At 40.5% G+C, this 15,913-nt stretch overlaps 1 protein-coding gene across 10 annotated transcripts in view; it reads left to right on the top strand.

Moving 5' to 3' along the window:
- ABLIM1 (actin binding LIM protein 1) overlaps positions 1 to 15,913 on the top strand; it is a 195,800-nt gene that overhangs the window by 85,374 nt on the left and 94,513 nt on the right. For all 10 annotated transcript variants that reach the window (XM_071749483.1, XM_071749484.1, XM_071749478.1 and 7 more), the window contains exon 2: positions 5,849 to 5,983. In XM_071749483.1, the coding sequence (XP_071605584.1) occupies positions 5,849 to 5,983 (135 nt within the window). The remainder of the gene's footprint in view (positions 1 to 5,848; positions 5,984 to 15,913) is intronic.

Here is a 15,913-nt window from a genome sequence, read left to right as displayed (position 1 = left end):
ACACACAGGGTAGGAGGAAATCTCTTCTCTTTACCAAGAGAGCACAGAGAAGTGATAAGCCACATCTGGTTCTTGAACGTGGTTCTCTGGTGTCTGTCTAGCACCTTTCATCCCAGAACAGCTTTTTTCACAGCTTGTTGTCCTGTGCACAGTGCCTATCTCTGTCCTGCCACAGCCAGCTGGAGTTACAGAACTTGACAGCATCAGAGACTGAAGGAATTTTGATTTTAAAACCTTCAAGTTTTGAACTTCAAAACCTGTAAATTAATTTAAGAAATGGTCTCCAGAGCCCTATCAGGTACCACAGAGATTGAAGGCAGAGAGCACTGATGCCTGTAGGAAAATTTGGTTGCATTTAGTACCTTGGTAATCTCTGCATGGTTATCTTGCCTTCATTCCTGGAAGCAGAAAGGAGTGAGGAAATAGAAAGCAGGCTAGCAAAAAAAAAAAACACATCAGTAGTTTCATGTCATTATTTTTTTGCTTTGCCTTCTTAATAGTTTAGTTTTCAGCTAAAAAAACTCCACAGCAGCCAATTAAAAGTTAGTGTTTCAGAGCATGTCTGTATCAGGCCACACTGTAAGATATAAAGGACACAGCTGTGAAATCCTGAGTCCCCTTGCCTGTGCTGCCATGGGCACAGCATGTTCTCAGTGCTATGTAAAATATCCCAGGGGTTGTAGAGTTAGAAATGGTAGAAATTGTATCTGCTAACGTGAAGTTTGAAGTCACACCTGCTACAACATTATTACAGTTGACTGCATGTTACTTCAAGTTTATTTGTGCAGGTAGGCGTGCAAATGTGAAAATTGTAAAAATTCACTTTGAAAAGAACATATCCTCCTGTTTAAGTTTAGAGGAAGCTGCTTTTTACTTCAATTTAAGTAGAACTGAACCCAACCTATTTTGCTGTGACCCCTGCTTTGCAGCACACGCACAGCAAGGCGTTTCCCAGAAGCTTCTGTCTGATTTCCAATAAAATGAAGTATTCTGTGGCTTGCAGCAGAGACATGGAGTCTTGCCAGCAGGAATCTGCAGCTAAGAGTCACTTAGCTTTATTCTTTAGTTTCCTAACAGTTCTGTGTTAAGGGAGAGAATTATCTGTTAAGGAGGCTGCAGTATTTATTTTGTTTTCTTTTCATTCGATAACCATTACTCTTCAGGTAGCTGCTGTAATTTCCATTTCAGAAGGGTTTGGTACCAGTACTGAAGTCCCTTTTCTGACTGATGCATCAAAACATGTAATTGTTGTTAAACCTTTGTACAATGATCTACCCTGTGTAAAGAAACACTGACAGGACAGTTTTAAACTTTGTACAGCAAATTAATTCCTTCGTGTTGCTCAGAAAGTGACTTAGGTTTTTCATATGAACACTGAGGTATTCTTAGTCTTTTCTATCTCTTGTTTCTTTGCAGATCTGGGATTATTTTGATATGTTTTGATAAAATGCAGTAATGAGTACTCTCAAGCTGGTAGAATCGCTTTGAATTTACATCAATATGGTTCAGTTGCAAAATGTAATGAAATCAACATTGCATGATTCACAAGGGAATGTAAGGAATGACAAAAATCAGTGATAAGCATCTAAGGAGTGATGTTAGCCCAATGGAATACTCCTATGACAAAGACTGTCTTCCTTATAGAAGAGGATGCTATTGATTTGCTCCCCCTTAACTGAACAGTGTGATCCAGACTTGGTAGTTGTCCCAGTCAGTGAACATGTCTGGGTAAGCTGGATATTTAATTGGATATTGATTTTTTTTGTATTGGAATCAAGTTATTCATTGATTATTCGCTTATGCTGGTCTTGTCAGCAAGAGTGAAAGTCTCAGCCTAGGTTGTTAAGGCAAGGTTTGTTTTACCTGGCTCACTTTTATTTATCTCCTGTATGTTCATTAATAAAGAAAAAAAAAAATGTCTTCAGTCAGTCCCCAGCAGTGCTGGAAGTTGTAAAGCAACCTGAAAAATTGAGAAGTTGTATTGATAATCCCTTGTAATTAATCTGTGTAAGACTGTTGAAACCGTGGCACCTTGGACTTTTACAGGTGCTGTAACTTTCAGTGTTGATCTGGAAGTGGTGAAGGAATTAAAGTAACAGTAAATACTCAAATTGTTGCAGCTGTTTGATCTGAATGCATCCTCCAGCATCTCTTTGTTCAAGTGTAGACACTGCAGTAGTTTAACTATGGTCAGTGCACTTATTAGTGTGGGTACTTCTGCTGGAATGACATTTGTTTGAAAATAGACCCATTGTGTTGGTAGGCAGCTGTGTGTGTGTTTAATCTTATGCAAAATGAATCTTGCTATACTTGTTGGGCTAAGCTGATGAAAAAATCACTTACTGACTTACTTTTCTACATAGAAATCATGTCAGGTTATGAGTTCCATCACTATACTGCAACTGCTAAATACCTGACTTGTGCTGATATTACACCACCCATGCAGTAAGCATGCACTTCATGATATGAAGGCAGTTGTGAGCCCCAGTGCTGGACCAAGAATGTGTTGCTCTGGTAGCATCTCTTCCTCAGAGTGTGTTGCTCTACTTTAGTCTTCTGAGATAGTCATAGTGTTACTCTGTTTGGATGAGGAACTTCACTGATGGCAGTGAAGCTCCTTGATGGAGTGTTTGTCTGCTCAGGCACTTTGCAATGAATGATGTTTCCTGAAATACATGGATGGGGCATATGTGACCATGAACACCTCCTGCACTGTGTTAAGTGCTTATGTGGCTCATTCCATCCTGGTTTCCCTGTATTTATTCTCACAGCAGGATGAGGTTCTGTTACACCTGGTTTGCAGTCGGGCCCTCAAGGCAGAGAAGCAGTCAGATAACCTACTTTTTAGTTTATAGGTTACAGGCTCAGAGACCAAGCTGAGCTTCACTGGCCAACTTGAGTCCTTTACAGTAAGGACATGCCACCCACAGAGCCCAGGTATTTGTTGTGGAGCAGGGGTTGGAACCTGGGTTACACAGATATTAATGTCCTGCCACTGATTATACTGTCTGGAATCTGTTTCTGTGTTAGTCACTCTGCCTTATTGCACCATTCCTGCTGGTGCAGGATGCCCAAGGATGTATCCTCGAGCTTGCAGTTGATGTGAGGAGGGTTTGGTGCTGGCAGAGCCTGAAAGATTTACTGTGTGGAGACCTGAAATGCCTATAAGGAGATGAACCTACCACAGGGTTTTTGGACCCAAAGCAGCTCCCAGTAAGATGGCTGGCTATTAACATTTAAACCTTTAGCATTTAAACAAACTGCTTGTAAAGGTTTCTTTCTTACTTCAATTCCCTGTTTTGCATATATGCAAAGGAAAAAGCTTTCAAGCAATTCCTTGCAGGAGAGCAGAAGTCAATTACTTAGTCTTGACCTACAATGCCAAATTGAGGCCAGTAAGACAAGCCCCATAATTAGCTTCACTTAAGAGATCAGTCTGAAAATAACAACTAGCAGTATTTGTTTTCATTTAAATGGCTGTAAAGGCAGAACTGGAAAGAAGTTGCAACGTTTGTTACTGCTGTAGTATGGAGCAAAAACTTGCTTTTCAGATCAATACCAGAAGATCTGGATTCTGGTATGAAGAACCTGTTAGGGTGTCCTCCACATATGAGTTTGAGAGAGCAGAATATTGCAGGTACAGATTTCACGTGGCAGCATTAAGGTCCTAGGGAGTTTTTGCACAAATCCCTTGACCCAGTTCCTTAGGTGAACAACTTAAGAAATTATCTTTTCTTCAGTTGGCATCAGGCCCCTCTCAGGTTGTTTGGGTCTTACAGGGAATTTTCCTCATAGTAATTTGATTTGCTAGCACTTTGCTCTATGTTTGTCTCCTATTTTTTTCTTTTCTCCCTTCTCATTGGATAAACTCTGGGTTTCCTTGGTTACAAGTTAATAGTTTTCTTTGGAAGAATAATAACTTCCACTCCAAAAATAGTGTTACATTGCAGAGTAATAGATGAAGTTCATTCAAGGCAAGGCATTTGCTGGGCTCTTATTTAAATGGAGCTGCTAATTGCAATACTTGTTGGCTCTGTAAACTGCATTTTGTTGACCAGAATGGGCTGAACAGCTCTCAAGGGAAATAGTTGAAATGAAACTCCCAGAAGAGGTATTAAAACTTAGAGCTTCCAAAGCAGGTGGTATTCATAACTTTGAGCTTGAGTAGAAGTAGAAGAATTCATCTGTTTTCTTTGAAATTTGGGGTAGATGTGTATGGGGGGGAGAGGGGTAAAGAACAAAGTAGTAGCTGCATATTAGTTTGGATAGCAGAAATTACTGCATGAAATATTTCTTATCGTGTATTCTTGATGATTCTACTTCTGTAATCACAAATTAAATTTTTCTATTAAAAAATTTGTATTTCTAAGGGTTGGACTCGATGATCTCTGAGGTCCCTTCCAACCCAGCCTATTCTATGATTCTATTATTGATCTTGTATTTACATAAAGCAGAACGATGGTGGCATTTCCTCACTAAGGCACTTAAAAGGAGAGTAGTATAGAAGGATTTAATGAAAAGAGAGGTTTTTTTCTCAAGCAATTAAGGGGCTTTTCCCCTAGCAATTTATTGAGGAAGGGAAGGAAACTGGTACAGGAAAGTATGTTATGTTGCTGCATAAGCAGTAATGTGAAAAAAAAGCATAATGCTGGCTGGACAGAATGTCAGGAATTGAGCAACTAAGGGAAAGAGCTTCTGAAAACACTGAGATAAAATAAAGATGATTCCCAGGGACAGTGATGTGGGGATATCTGCAGTCAGTCTGTTGCAGGACAGGAATGGTGTAACAGCAGAGGTGTGGGCAGAGAGGTCTTTTCTCAGAATTGGTCTGATGACCATCACTGGTTTGAGAACAATATTACAAGGACAACCTTCTGTTGCTGGAATAGGATGTGGCAGGGAGATAGATATGAGGAACAGAGTTTTGTTGGGGAACAGTCTGGATAACACTTCAGAGTACAGTTGAGACAGTCTTGCTGAAACTTACACCTGGGTTAGTTAGGGAAGTTAGATTAGTTAGGTTAGATACACCAAGTTAGGGTCCCAAGCTGCCACAAGACTCCTCTGAAGAGAAAGGCAATAATTTTTTACAGAAGGCAAATGTGGAGCAATAAAACTACTATTATAAAAATGACATGCCCAGTAAAACTGACACAAACCTTTCCTGTTCCTATTCAAGCTCTGCTGAGGGCAGTGGAATAGCTGATCTGTTACCAGTACCTGGAATTTTGCTTCCCTGACTATATTGCAGGTGATGTGGTCATTCCTATCTACCTGTAGTATCTCTAATTTGTGTTCAGAGTCACTTCTGCTAGAATTAATGGAAGTAGAAACAAGTAATGTTGGCTTCTATTCTCTACAGATGTCCTTTCCCTGTGTTAGGCATGTGCAGTATCAAAATAGAGACATTGATAGTTCATATTTAATTCAGTCATTTGCATACAAAGTCAGGGTGCCTGGTTCATCTGATTTCCCAAAACAAGTTTTGGAATTACTTCCTTTTTTGCTTGGATTAAGTTGCTCAGTTCTTGTTGCCTTGTGTGCTCTTGGAATTACATATATACATGTTCTTGGAAAGTAGAACTTAGTCTGAAAGACTTTGACACTGAAGCTATGGAGGGAATTTGTTCTTGTCTTTCTATGGCAGCCTCAGTAGAGAGCAGTAATAAGTGATGTGAATGGCTTAAACTTCTGGTTTATGGAAAGGTTCTGTTTTTAGGAAATTATGGTGACTTTTTAGATAAGCGTAATACAGGAAGAGACATTTGTATTGTGAGAATGTGGATTTATGTAAAGGAGAAAGTATTATCTTCATATGGATATAAATAATGCCTTTTTTATTTTACAGTTGCCCATCCTCAGGAGCCTCACCACCCCTCTGAAAAGCCAGTCATCCACTGCCATAAGTGTGGGGAGCCATGTAAAGGTGAAGTACTCCGAGTTCAGGCCAGACACTTTCACATCAAATGCTTCACCTGCAAAGGTAAGACCTGGATGTTAATCTCTTGGGCATCAGTCAACTCATACAAATGCCCCCAGAACCAGTGAGGAGAGGTCACACCTCCTGCAATTGGCCTGTTACTGGATATTCTTGCTGCTTAATAGCTGAGGGATGTGTGGATGGGGAGAGTGAAGAACAGGGGGTGGAATTGCACTTGTACGAGCAGCAAGGTGATCAGCACCACACAAACCAAACACAGTATGGAGACATCTACAGTAAAATGGAATTATATGAGACATTTGGTTTTATTGGCACAGGTGATAAATTTGCTACTGCTAGAAGACTCAAAATAAGTCCATTCTACTCTGAATATTGTGTTTCGTTCTTTTCCCTTTCTGCTGTTCATTGAGTGCAAGCTATGCAATGAAATGAAGCTGTACATGAAAGAGTTAAAAAAAAAATCTTTATTTTCAATTTTATATTCTTCTTAGTTGTATGTAGAGAGTCAATTTCACATGTTTACCAAATACTGAATTAAATCACAATTAGACACTCTGTCTGCTTTTACATTTTTTTAAATTTTTTTATGTATTTGGGAAACAGAACAATATTAAATGAAGTGAACATGGCAGAGCTAATGGTGAACAGTGACAAAGATTCTAGAGTAAATGACAGTAACTCAGTAACTGAAACAGAGTAGAGGAATCTATACTATGAAGTTTAAATCTAAGGTTTGACTCTAAGTTATTTTTCATGGAAGTTCATATCTAGCATATATACTGCAGATTCTGAGTTGGAGAAGTGCCTCAAACTCTGTCCCATGTTCCAAGTGATTGCTGGAACTGCTCTTCTGCTTCCTAAATAGATGGAATATAGCAGAAATTAGAAAATCCCTGAAAACACTTGGGGTAATGCATATGTCTTCCTGTATTACAGGTGCTACATTTCAAGCAGTACTTGATCTTATGTAATTGCTAAGCAGTTCGAAAACAGCAACAAGTTTGTTTCTTTTACTGTTTCTGCCTATAATTAATTATGTTTTCAATTTATGGAAGACACTGGATTAGGGTATTTCCATCAGCAGAGCAGCTGAGACCCTCTGCATCATGAAGGAGAGGAGTTAATCAGGCCAGGCAGCACACAGCATGCCTGGGGCTGTCCCAGAAAGCAAAGAGGGACAGAGCTCTGGTTCTGCTGAATGCATCAGATGAATCTTGCCAGGTTTTGGTGATCTAATTTTTCTTTGACTTGTTTAGTTACTTACTCATACACTGCTTTTGTGGTTTTACTATTCTGTTGCAAGGCTGGGTTTAGCAGGGTACTTTTTTTTTTTTTTTCTTCTTTTCTTTTTTTCTGCTCTCCTAGTGCAGTATCTAAAGTCAATTGTGGCTTCTGTTTGTGGAAATATTTCCAAGCTGATGATAGTTTCTGTAGTATTTTTGACCTTATGACTGCTTGAATGAAGATTAACCAGAGAAGGGAGTTACCAAAATATATCTCTGTGGTGGAAATGAAAGCATGTTTTTTTATCATTAGCTTGTTAAAGAAGCTTTGAGCTTGTGAAAGGTGCCTGGTTGCATCTACCTACTCATTGTTTTGGGGAGGAGAGTGACAGTATGGCTTTTGCCACTCTTTTGTTTGTAGGATCTGCAGATCCCTGCACAACTCTGTTTGAACAGAGAGGGCCAGTGCTGAATCTTAGAGGCTTTTCTGTTGCTGTTCAGTCAGTCTGTGCCTTGTTACTTGGGTTTGCTAGCAAGTGAGTGCTGTCCTTTTTGTGTTCATTTGTCTTTCACTGGGAGAAAGAAAAGAAGGGTGTGTGGGAGGCTGCTCCAATCATGCTTTGAATCTTACACCTGAGCTGTGGTGCTCGTTTATTGTTGGTCTCTCAAATTTAAGTGAAATTTTTGTTTAAACCATGTAGTTATTTATTTATACTTTTTGTTGTCTGACCATATGGTTGATACAAACAGGACACAGCTGTTCAAGTGAGCATTTCTTTCCTCTTAATCTGAGTTTTTAATTTGACGTGACTGGGACTCTACAGGAGGTGGAGTTAGACCTCCTCAGTTTATGCATTTTGCTCTTAGCCAAAGGAAAAAAACTGATGCTGGACCAGAACATATCAGCCTATCAACCACCTCTAGATGCAGCTTTTTCCTTTGTGTTTAACTGGTTTGCTCTTGAGACTTCCACTCATACATCTATAGTGTGGAAGGCTTGAACAAGCTCATACTTGTTTGAATTTGTCAAACCTGCTAAAAACATTTGAACTTTTACCCATAGGCTTACTCTGATAGCCTAGGGAAACTGAAAAAAATTCTTTTCCTCATAAAGCTGTCATGCTAGTTGTGAGGCAGCAGGGTTTCAGTGTCAACTTGTTCTTACACTGAGACCTGAGCCTCCATGCTTATCACCCAGCTCAGGACATGCTCCTGTGTCAGGTTAAGTGGTCAGATAGTTGTCTTCTCCTGTGCTGCATCCATCTCTGGAATCTTTCTCAGAACAGAGCAGCTGCTTCCTGACAAAGATGGCAAACCAAACCTCCCCCAATGGATGTGTTCCCATACCTCTGTGATGAAGTGCAGCTTCTTGTTACCCCTCTGTCTCTTGAAAACCAAGTGTACACAGCTTGTTTGTTCTATCTGCCTGGCAAGACTGGTTAGTTCTATTTGGGGCTCCAGATAAAAGCTGATAAAAAAAAAAAACAAGCCCAAAGAGCTGAAAATTGTGTGGCCTGAGCCCCAGGGGGTGGGCTCTGCTGGGCTCAGGATAGGCAAAGAATCTCAGGCAGTCAGCAGCTGACTGGGAGCTGGAGTTAACAGGGGGATGATGGATTGAAGGGATAAGAGACATTTAGGAGTGCAGCCCCAGGAGTGCTATTTGGAGATGTTGTCTTTGGCTGTTTTATTGCAAAGTCACTTACCTTGCTAGGGAATTACACTGTCGTGTGTTAGAAGTGTAAGTTTAATTGGATTCTGTGTTGCCTCCAATGGTGATTAATAAGTTTTCATTTCTGTTTCACCAGGAGAACACTAATCTTACCTTATTGTTACCAGGGAGCAGAAGGAGCAGGCTGAGAGGAGGGAGGGTGAGATCAGGGATTTGGAGGGAGGGTTAGATGACAAATTTGGAGGGAGAACACATTGTACTGGAGACCTCATTGTTAGACTTGTTTTTAAGAAGCTTTAACATTCACAGGAATGAATTGGTGACATAAGGAAGTAAGAGGTTTTTTGTTACTCTATATGAATAACTTGTATATGAATAATTTTTCTGGAAAAACTAAGACTGTTCACTGTAATGTCTGTTATATATGTAAATATGTGTGTGGGATCAGGCCCTAAATTACCATGTGCATGATCAGAGATTTTAAGATCAATTTAAATTGTGATCTGATACAAATGATAATTTTCTGTCATTGTCAGTTGATTACAGTTCATGTTATCCTATTGCACACACTAGGAGAGGAAAGCTAGGAAAATTGCTGTAATAAGACTATTACTAAGCCTCTGATTCATCTTGTGGGTTAGAGGGAAATGCAGGTTTCAGTACAGTGTATTGCTTAACAGCACAAGCTCTAAGCTTTCATAGGAACTATGTAAAAGTTTAAATAGCTTGATTTTGGTACGTGTTGAGGTGGGCTGTATTCTTTTAACAAGGGAATGTAGTATTTGTGGTAGGAGTATTTCAAAGTGTAGACAGTGTGCCTCTTCCTGATGTCAAATATTAATTGGAAAACATAGCTTCCAAGTGGTAGCATTAACTAAGGAAAATAATCTCATAAATAAGGATGAGGATATGGATGGTGTCCTAGAGTTTGCCAGTACTCACTATGTGGCATAAATGTCTGCAATTTGATTAGCCTATGCCAGGTGGAAATGTTTCACTGTGTACAAATGCTTTACATGCTTTAGTCATATCAGGTATCAGAAGACAGTTACCAGGTAATTTTCTAGTTTAATTATAGGGCAAAGCCAAGTTTTGGCATACAGGAAGCATTCCATAAACCCAGAGTATCCCACAGAGAAGGAACTCTTGGCTTCTGTTAAAACATTGTTATAATTTAGCATAAATCAGATTCTTAATTACAGAATAGATGTACTAACTTGCCTCTTCTGACTTAGATGTCTTTCAAGCTTATTGAGGAAAGCCCATTTAAATCCATACTTCCAGATTCCTCTGTGCTATGTCTAGGTTCCAGGCATGGGTCTTTTTTTTTTTTTTTTTTATGTGATGACATTAGCAAGGCTCAGTGAGCTGGGTGGGTATGGGGGAGGGTTCCTAAGTTTACATTTTGGGATACTCTGTCATCTTTGACTTTGAACTGGATCTTCCTCCCTTGAAGGATGGGGAAGAAGTTAGGGTCATGTAAGCAGACACTGTATCAACAGGCTGGAATGTGTTTTAAATCATTAGTTCTTTGACCTTTGATCTGTCATCAGATTCCTTGCAGGAGGAGGCTGCAACCTGTCTGCTGGGTAATTAGTGCTATTAATAGTGTGGTGTCTGTGGATGGAAAGTTTAAATTCAAGGACTCTCTTGTAGGAGATAGCCAGGGAACTGTGAAAGATTTCTGCATTTCCACAAATACTTAAAACAGAGACTGATCTCTGGATAGGGTAACGTAACCAGTGGATAGAATGAGCTCCTTCCTGAGCATCAGGAAATTTTAAGAGGTCCCTTGTAGCTCTGAGTCATTGAACCAAAGGACCTTTTTTATATTAAGAGCTCTCCAGGCTTGTAATTCTCTTTCAATGTGCCACAGTTCTACTTGCCAGCTTATGAACTCCTCTTTTCAGCTTGGTTTCAGCCTTTAACATTGTCAAGTTTTTAATTTTATTTTATTCAAGTATGGGGTTTGTTTTTTTTTTCTTTTTTTCCTGGGTTTTTTTTTTTTTTTCCTTCCTTTTTTCTTCCCTAAACCTGAGTGTCTTCAGTTTCATTTACAGAAAGGAGCATTTGTAGTCAGTAAAATGCAAAATGCTTGGAAAATACTAATCTGAAATGATCTAACTGCAGAACATAAAAGACAGAAATGTTATAATATCCTGGTTTGGAGGATCAAGACTTTGGGAATCTGACTCAAGATCTTGAAGGATTACAGCTCTGCATCCTTAATCCATGGTAGGAAGCCCCAGCGAAGGGAGTGAAGGAGATTAAGTTGAGATTTTAAGAGTGAAAACTAAAGAGAATTACTTGTTGCTGAAGGGATTAGTAGAGAAATCCTTTGAAAAAGCAAAAAGGAAGGCATGGTGTTATCTGTGTGCACAGTGAGACCTAATGAGGGAGAGTGAGAACATGTTTAAGAGCAGAAAATCATGTTTGAACAGTTCAGAAATCCAGGAGGCAGTGAGATTCTGCTGTTCCTGGGAAGGTAACAGAAGTTAAAATTTCTCTGATGACGGGAACTGGGATTCAGATGTGAATTTGTGCATTCAGGTAGCTCCATAGGAAATCAAGCCTAAGTTGCAGCTGTGAGAGGAACTGCTATTTTTTGGATTTGCAGGTCAGCAGCTGTGTCTTGAAGCCTGTTCTTTTTGTTGCAGTGATTCCTTGTGGTATTTCACTTCAGGTTTCCCTTCTCTTGTTCTTGGAAGCCATGTCCAGTTTTATTTGGGTCTTTTTTCCATTTTTTCCCCCTGTATTTTCATATAAAACACTGAATCATTAATTTTTGCTTTCAGCATTGACAGGAAAAAATATCAAGCTGTTTCGGGCCATTCTAAAGTAAATCCTTGATTTGTTCTTGGGGTTTTAATGCGATTACTGGGAATTGGTTGACACTGATCTCAGTTTAGTCTCTTTCAGTGACCAAACATTTGACAGGAAATGAAATTAATTGCACTGCTTGGCTGATGTAGATGGATGCTGACAGATGCCATGTCAAATTTTAACAAGCTACTGCATCTGTTTCAAAGCAGAGGGCCAGCAGGATGCTTTACAGGTACTTGATGAGTGGGGCAGCGCATCTTTAGGAGAATATGGAAAGTTGCTTGGGTTTATTTTGAATTTACCCTTCATTTGCCTGGCTTGTTTCATAACTCTGTGAATGAGGTAGATCTGTTTTTGTTCCATTATTAATCCTTGCTTTGCTTATTTATAATCTTTTTTGAGAGGCCTCTCATCTAGATAGTTAAGGCCAAACTATCTCGGGCTGAACTCTGACATTTTTCCACCAGCTGCATTTTCTTCAAGGTTCATTTCCCACAGACCCATAAATGACTTTGATCTCCACCTAGTGCTTAGTTTAATGTGAAAGGTGTTTTAAATGGTTGGATGATTCCTGCCTTTGTTTCCATCCCGGTGCACCAACCATTGATATTTCAGTTGGGAAGCTGCCACGTTGCTACCTGATATATGCCTGTTCTTTGCATGCTGATGAGGTCAGGTACTGCCTGTTGTCTGTTAAATTCCTAAAAAGACTGAAATATCAACATGACAGGTGCAGACAGCAAAGTTTCCTCCGTGCAGGGTTGTTTGTGTCTCCAGTGTTACAGAGAAAACCAAAGCGAGCTGACCTGGTGTGACTAGAGGCAGAGTCATGGGATTGATTGGGAAGTTGATTAAGTTAAAACTCTGAGTTTATCTGAAACTCAGCCATCACCTGTGGTTTCAGCTGAGGGAATGCTTGTCTTACATGCTTTGGGATTTTGTTCAAGGGCCCCACTGAGAATAACTTGTGCTATAGTGACAGTGGCACTTGGTAGGCATGCAGGCAGGGTGTTTGAAATGGAAGGTTAAATTTTTTTCCAGAGAAGAGAGGAAGGGACTGGCTGGTGGCTAGAGGATGCTTCTAATAGGGATCCCAGACAAATTTAGGGATAGAGGAAAGAAATGCAGTCTCATCTTTTGCTCAGGAGGTATTTTAGGTGCTAAAGCTTTTTCCCAGCTGCCAAATAGATAATTAAGCAGATTTTAACATCACCTATATTTGTTCCATGTATATTAAGCTCTCTTGCCTTCCCAGGGTTGTTTATTAAAGTCAATCTCTTGAAAGAAGAAGAGATTCCAGAAGCTGGACATAGTTCCAGCTTGGATCAATATGTATCTCTCATCAGTTTATGGCAAAAAAAAAAAATAAAAAAATTCTCCAGTGTCAGAAGTGTGACAGTGATCAGGATTTCTGTTACAGTTTTTGCAAAAAGCTGTATGGGATTTCTTAGAGGTGCCTTGTAATTTTTCTGCAATGGTAGTGCTGCAGGAAGGCTCCTGAGCTTTACCAGCCTCATGTGGTCTTATGATGATAGTTTGTACTTCAATTCTTTAAATGACTTAAGGAACTGGAGGTTATGCCATCAAGAAGAGTATTGATAAGAGGAATAAAATAGAGGCAGAAAAAAGACAGTTAATTTGAAATGTGGAAACTTTAAGCTTTAATAAGAACATGAACCTTGCTTTCATCAATACAGGATTTGTTAAGCTCTTTTTTTCTCAGGCAAAAAAAAAACAACCCCAGATTTTTTCTCTGTATTTGTTTAGATGTAGATAATAAACTGAAATATTGCCAAATTCCTTTCTACCACACAAGAAATCCATTATGTCCTAAGAAATAAAAGTTGTATGAATATTTCCCTGCTTGAGAACAGCACCATTATTCTGTGAAGTTTAGAATTACGAAAAAGAAATAAACTCCAAGAGGAAATTGAATTTGCACCTTATTTAATGCATGGTGGAAAAGAGGATCATTAGACTTCTCTTAATTAATAGCATTCACTTCTGCAAACTGAGAGTCCATGCTCATAGACTTTGCTTGTGTGGTTTTGTTTCCTCAGTGGTGAAACAATTTTTATTTAACATCAGCATAGAGTTATTTTACTACTGGACTGGTTTTTAAAAGCTCACAGACAGTATCCTTATGAAAATCCTACTCAGTAAGATCAAATCCTACTTCCATTCACTTTGAAACAATCCAAGCTCTATTTTCATCATATCCATCAGATCCTGGAAGTGGCTTGGCTCAAGAATGATCTCAGACCCTTGGAGATCACAGGATTTCTCCTGAGCAGCAACATTTTGTCATAATCACCTGGGCCTGCATACACAGGCCCCGTAGCTTTGGGAGCTGACAGTACCACTGGAAATATCTCCACATTTTTTGTGCTTCAAGGATGCAAAATAGGAGCTCCAGAGAGCAGTTCAAGAGGAAAAAAGCTTGTAGGTCTGTGCTTTCCATACAGTGTGAGGCAGGGACTCAATTCTTACTCCTGAAAAAGCTGTCAGCCCGCAGCTTGGACAGGAGCACCCTGTGCTGGGTTAAGAACTGGCTGGAGGGCTGGGCCCAGAGAGTGGTGCTGAACGGTGCTGATCCAGTTGGCGGCCGGTCACTAGTGGTGTCCCCCAGGGATCAGTGCTGGGCCCAGTTCTGTTTAATATCTTTATTGATGATTTAGATGAAGGGATTGAGTCCATCATCAGCAAATTCGCAGATGACACTAAGCTGGGGGGGAGTGTGGATCAGCTGGAAGGCAGGAGGGCTCTGCAGAGGGACCTGGACAGACTGGAGAGTTGGGCTGATTCCAACGGGATGAGGTTCAACACGGCCAAGTGCCGGGTCCTGCACTTTGGCCACAACAACCCCATGGGGAGCTCCAGGCTGGGCACAGAGTGGCTGAGAGCAGCCAGGCAGAGAGGGACCTGGGAGTCTGGATTGACAGGAAGCTGAACATGAGCCAGCAGTGTGCCCAGGTGGCCAAGAAGGCCAATGGCATCCTGGCCTGTATCAGAAACAGCGTGGCCAGCAGGTCCAGGGAAGGGATTCTGCCCCTGTGCTCAGCCCTGGTGAGGCCACAGCTTGAGTCCTGTGTCCAGTTCTGGGACCCTCAGTTCAGGAAGGATATCGAGGTCCTGGAACAGGTCCAAAGGAGGTAACTGGGCTGGTGAAGGGACTCGAGCACAGATCCTATGAGGAGAGGCTGAGGGAGCTGGGGCTGTTAAGCCTGGAGAAGAGGAGGCTCAGGGGAGACCTCATCACTCTCTACAACTCCCTGAAAGGAGGTTGGAGCCAGGGGGGGGTTGGTCTCTTTTCCCAGGCAACTCTCAGCAAGACAAGAGGGCACAAGAGGTCTCAAGTTGTACCAGGGGAGGTTTAGGTTGGACATTAGAAAGAATTTCTTTACAGAGAGGGTGATCAGCCATTGGAATGGGCTGCCCAGGGAAGTGGTGGATTCTCCATCCCTGGAGATATTTAAAAAGAGCCTGGATGTGGCACTCAGTGCCATGGGCTGGGAACTGCAGCGGGAGTGGATCAAGGGTTGGACTTGATGATCTCTGAGATCCCTTCCAACCCAGCCAATTCTATGATTCTATGATTCTTGGCTATTCCATTCAGAAGAGAGGCATGATCCTCTGTTTGGAATATGAAAGCCTTTGATATAAAGATTCTGAGAGAAAGGCTTCCATTGTATTGAGGCAGAAGGGTCTTGGGCAAACGCTACTTTCCCATAGAACTGTTTCTATGTAATGGATGCTTACAGAATACCTCTTTTTGCTGTCTCAGGCATGATTTGTGCATCACTATTGACTCCCTTAATTACCTTTTTTCAAAACTGTTTTTCCCATAGTTTGACTTTTCTCATTATCTCATTTTGGTATTACTTTTTGCTTTGATGTCATGATATTTTTATCACAGAATTGCCTAGCTCACACTACTGAGATTTGTTGTATGTATGTGGTGATCACAGCTGTTTTCTCTTCATTGACTCTTGCTGTTTGTGGCATGAACATTACTGGGCAGATGGTCTTTGTTTTTAATAAAAACAATCAAAATTGGTCCATCTTTTCTGTGGTATTTCTACAGTGACCATAAAAATATGTGCTAAGGCAGTATGTTCAAGCTTGAGGGGATTTGTTGTCAGAACCATGACTTCTGCACAGTGGCAAAAAGAATTTTAAAAAAAGCTGTTTAAATCCCTTCCTGTTTGTACACCACATTGTACACCAAGTGTAGATACAGTCATGTTCATCCTTTCT

The sequence above is a fragment of the Heliangelus exortis genome, chromosome 7 (assembly GCF_036169615.1).
Source record: "Heliangelus exortis chromosome 7, bHelExo1.hap1, whole genome shotgun sequence".
Taxonomy (NCBI): Eukaryota; Metazoa; Chordata; class Aves; order Apodiformes; family Trochilidae; genus Heliangelus; species Heliangelus exortis.
The sequence above is the reverse complement of the archived record's forward strand: the minus strand, read 5'-3'. Positions and strand labels throughout refer to the sequence as shown.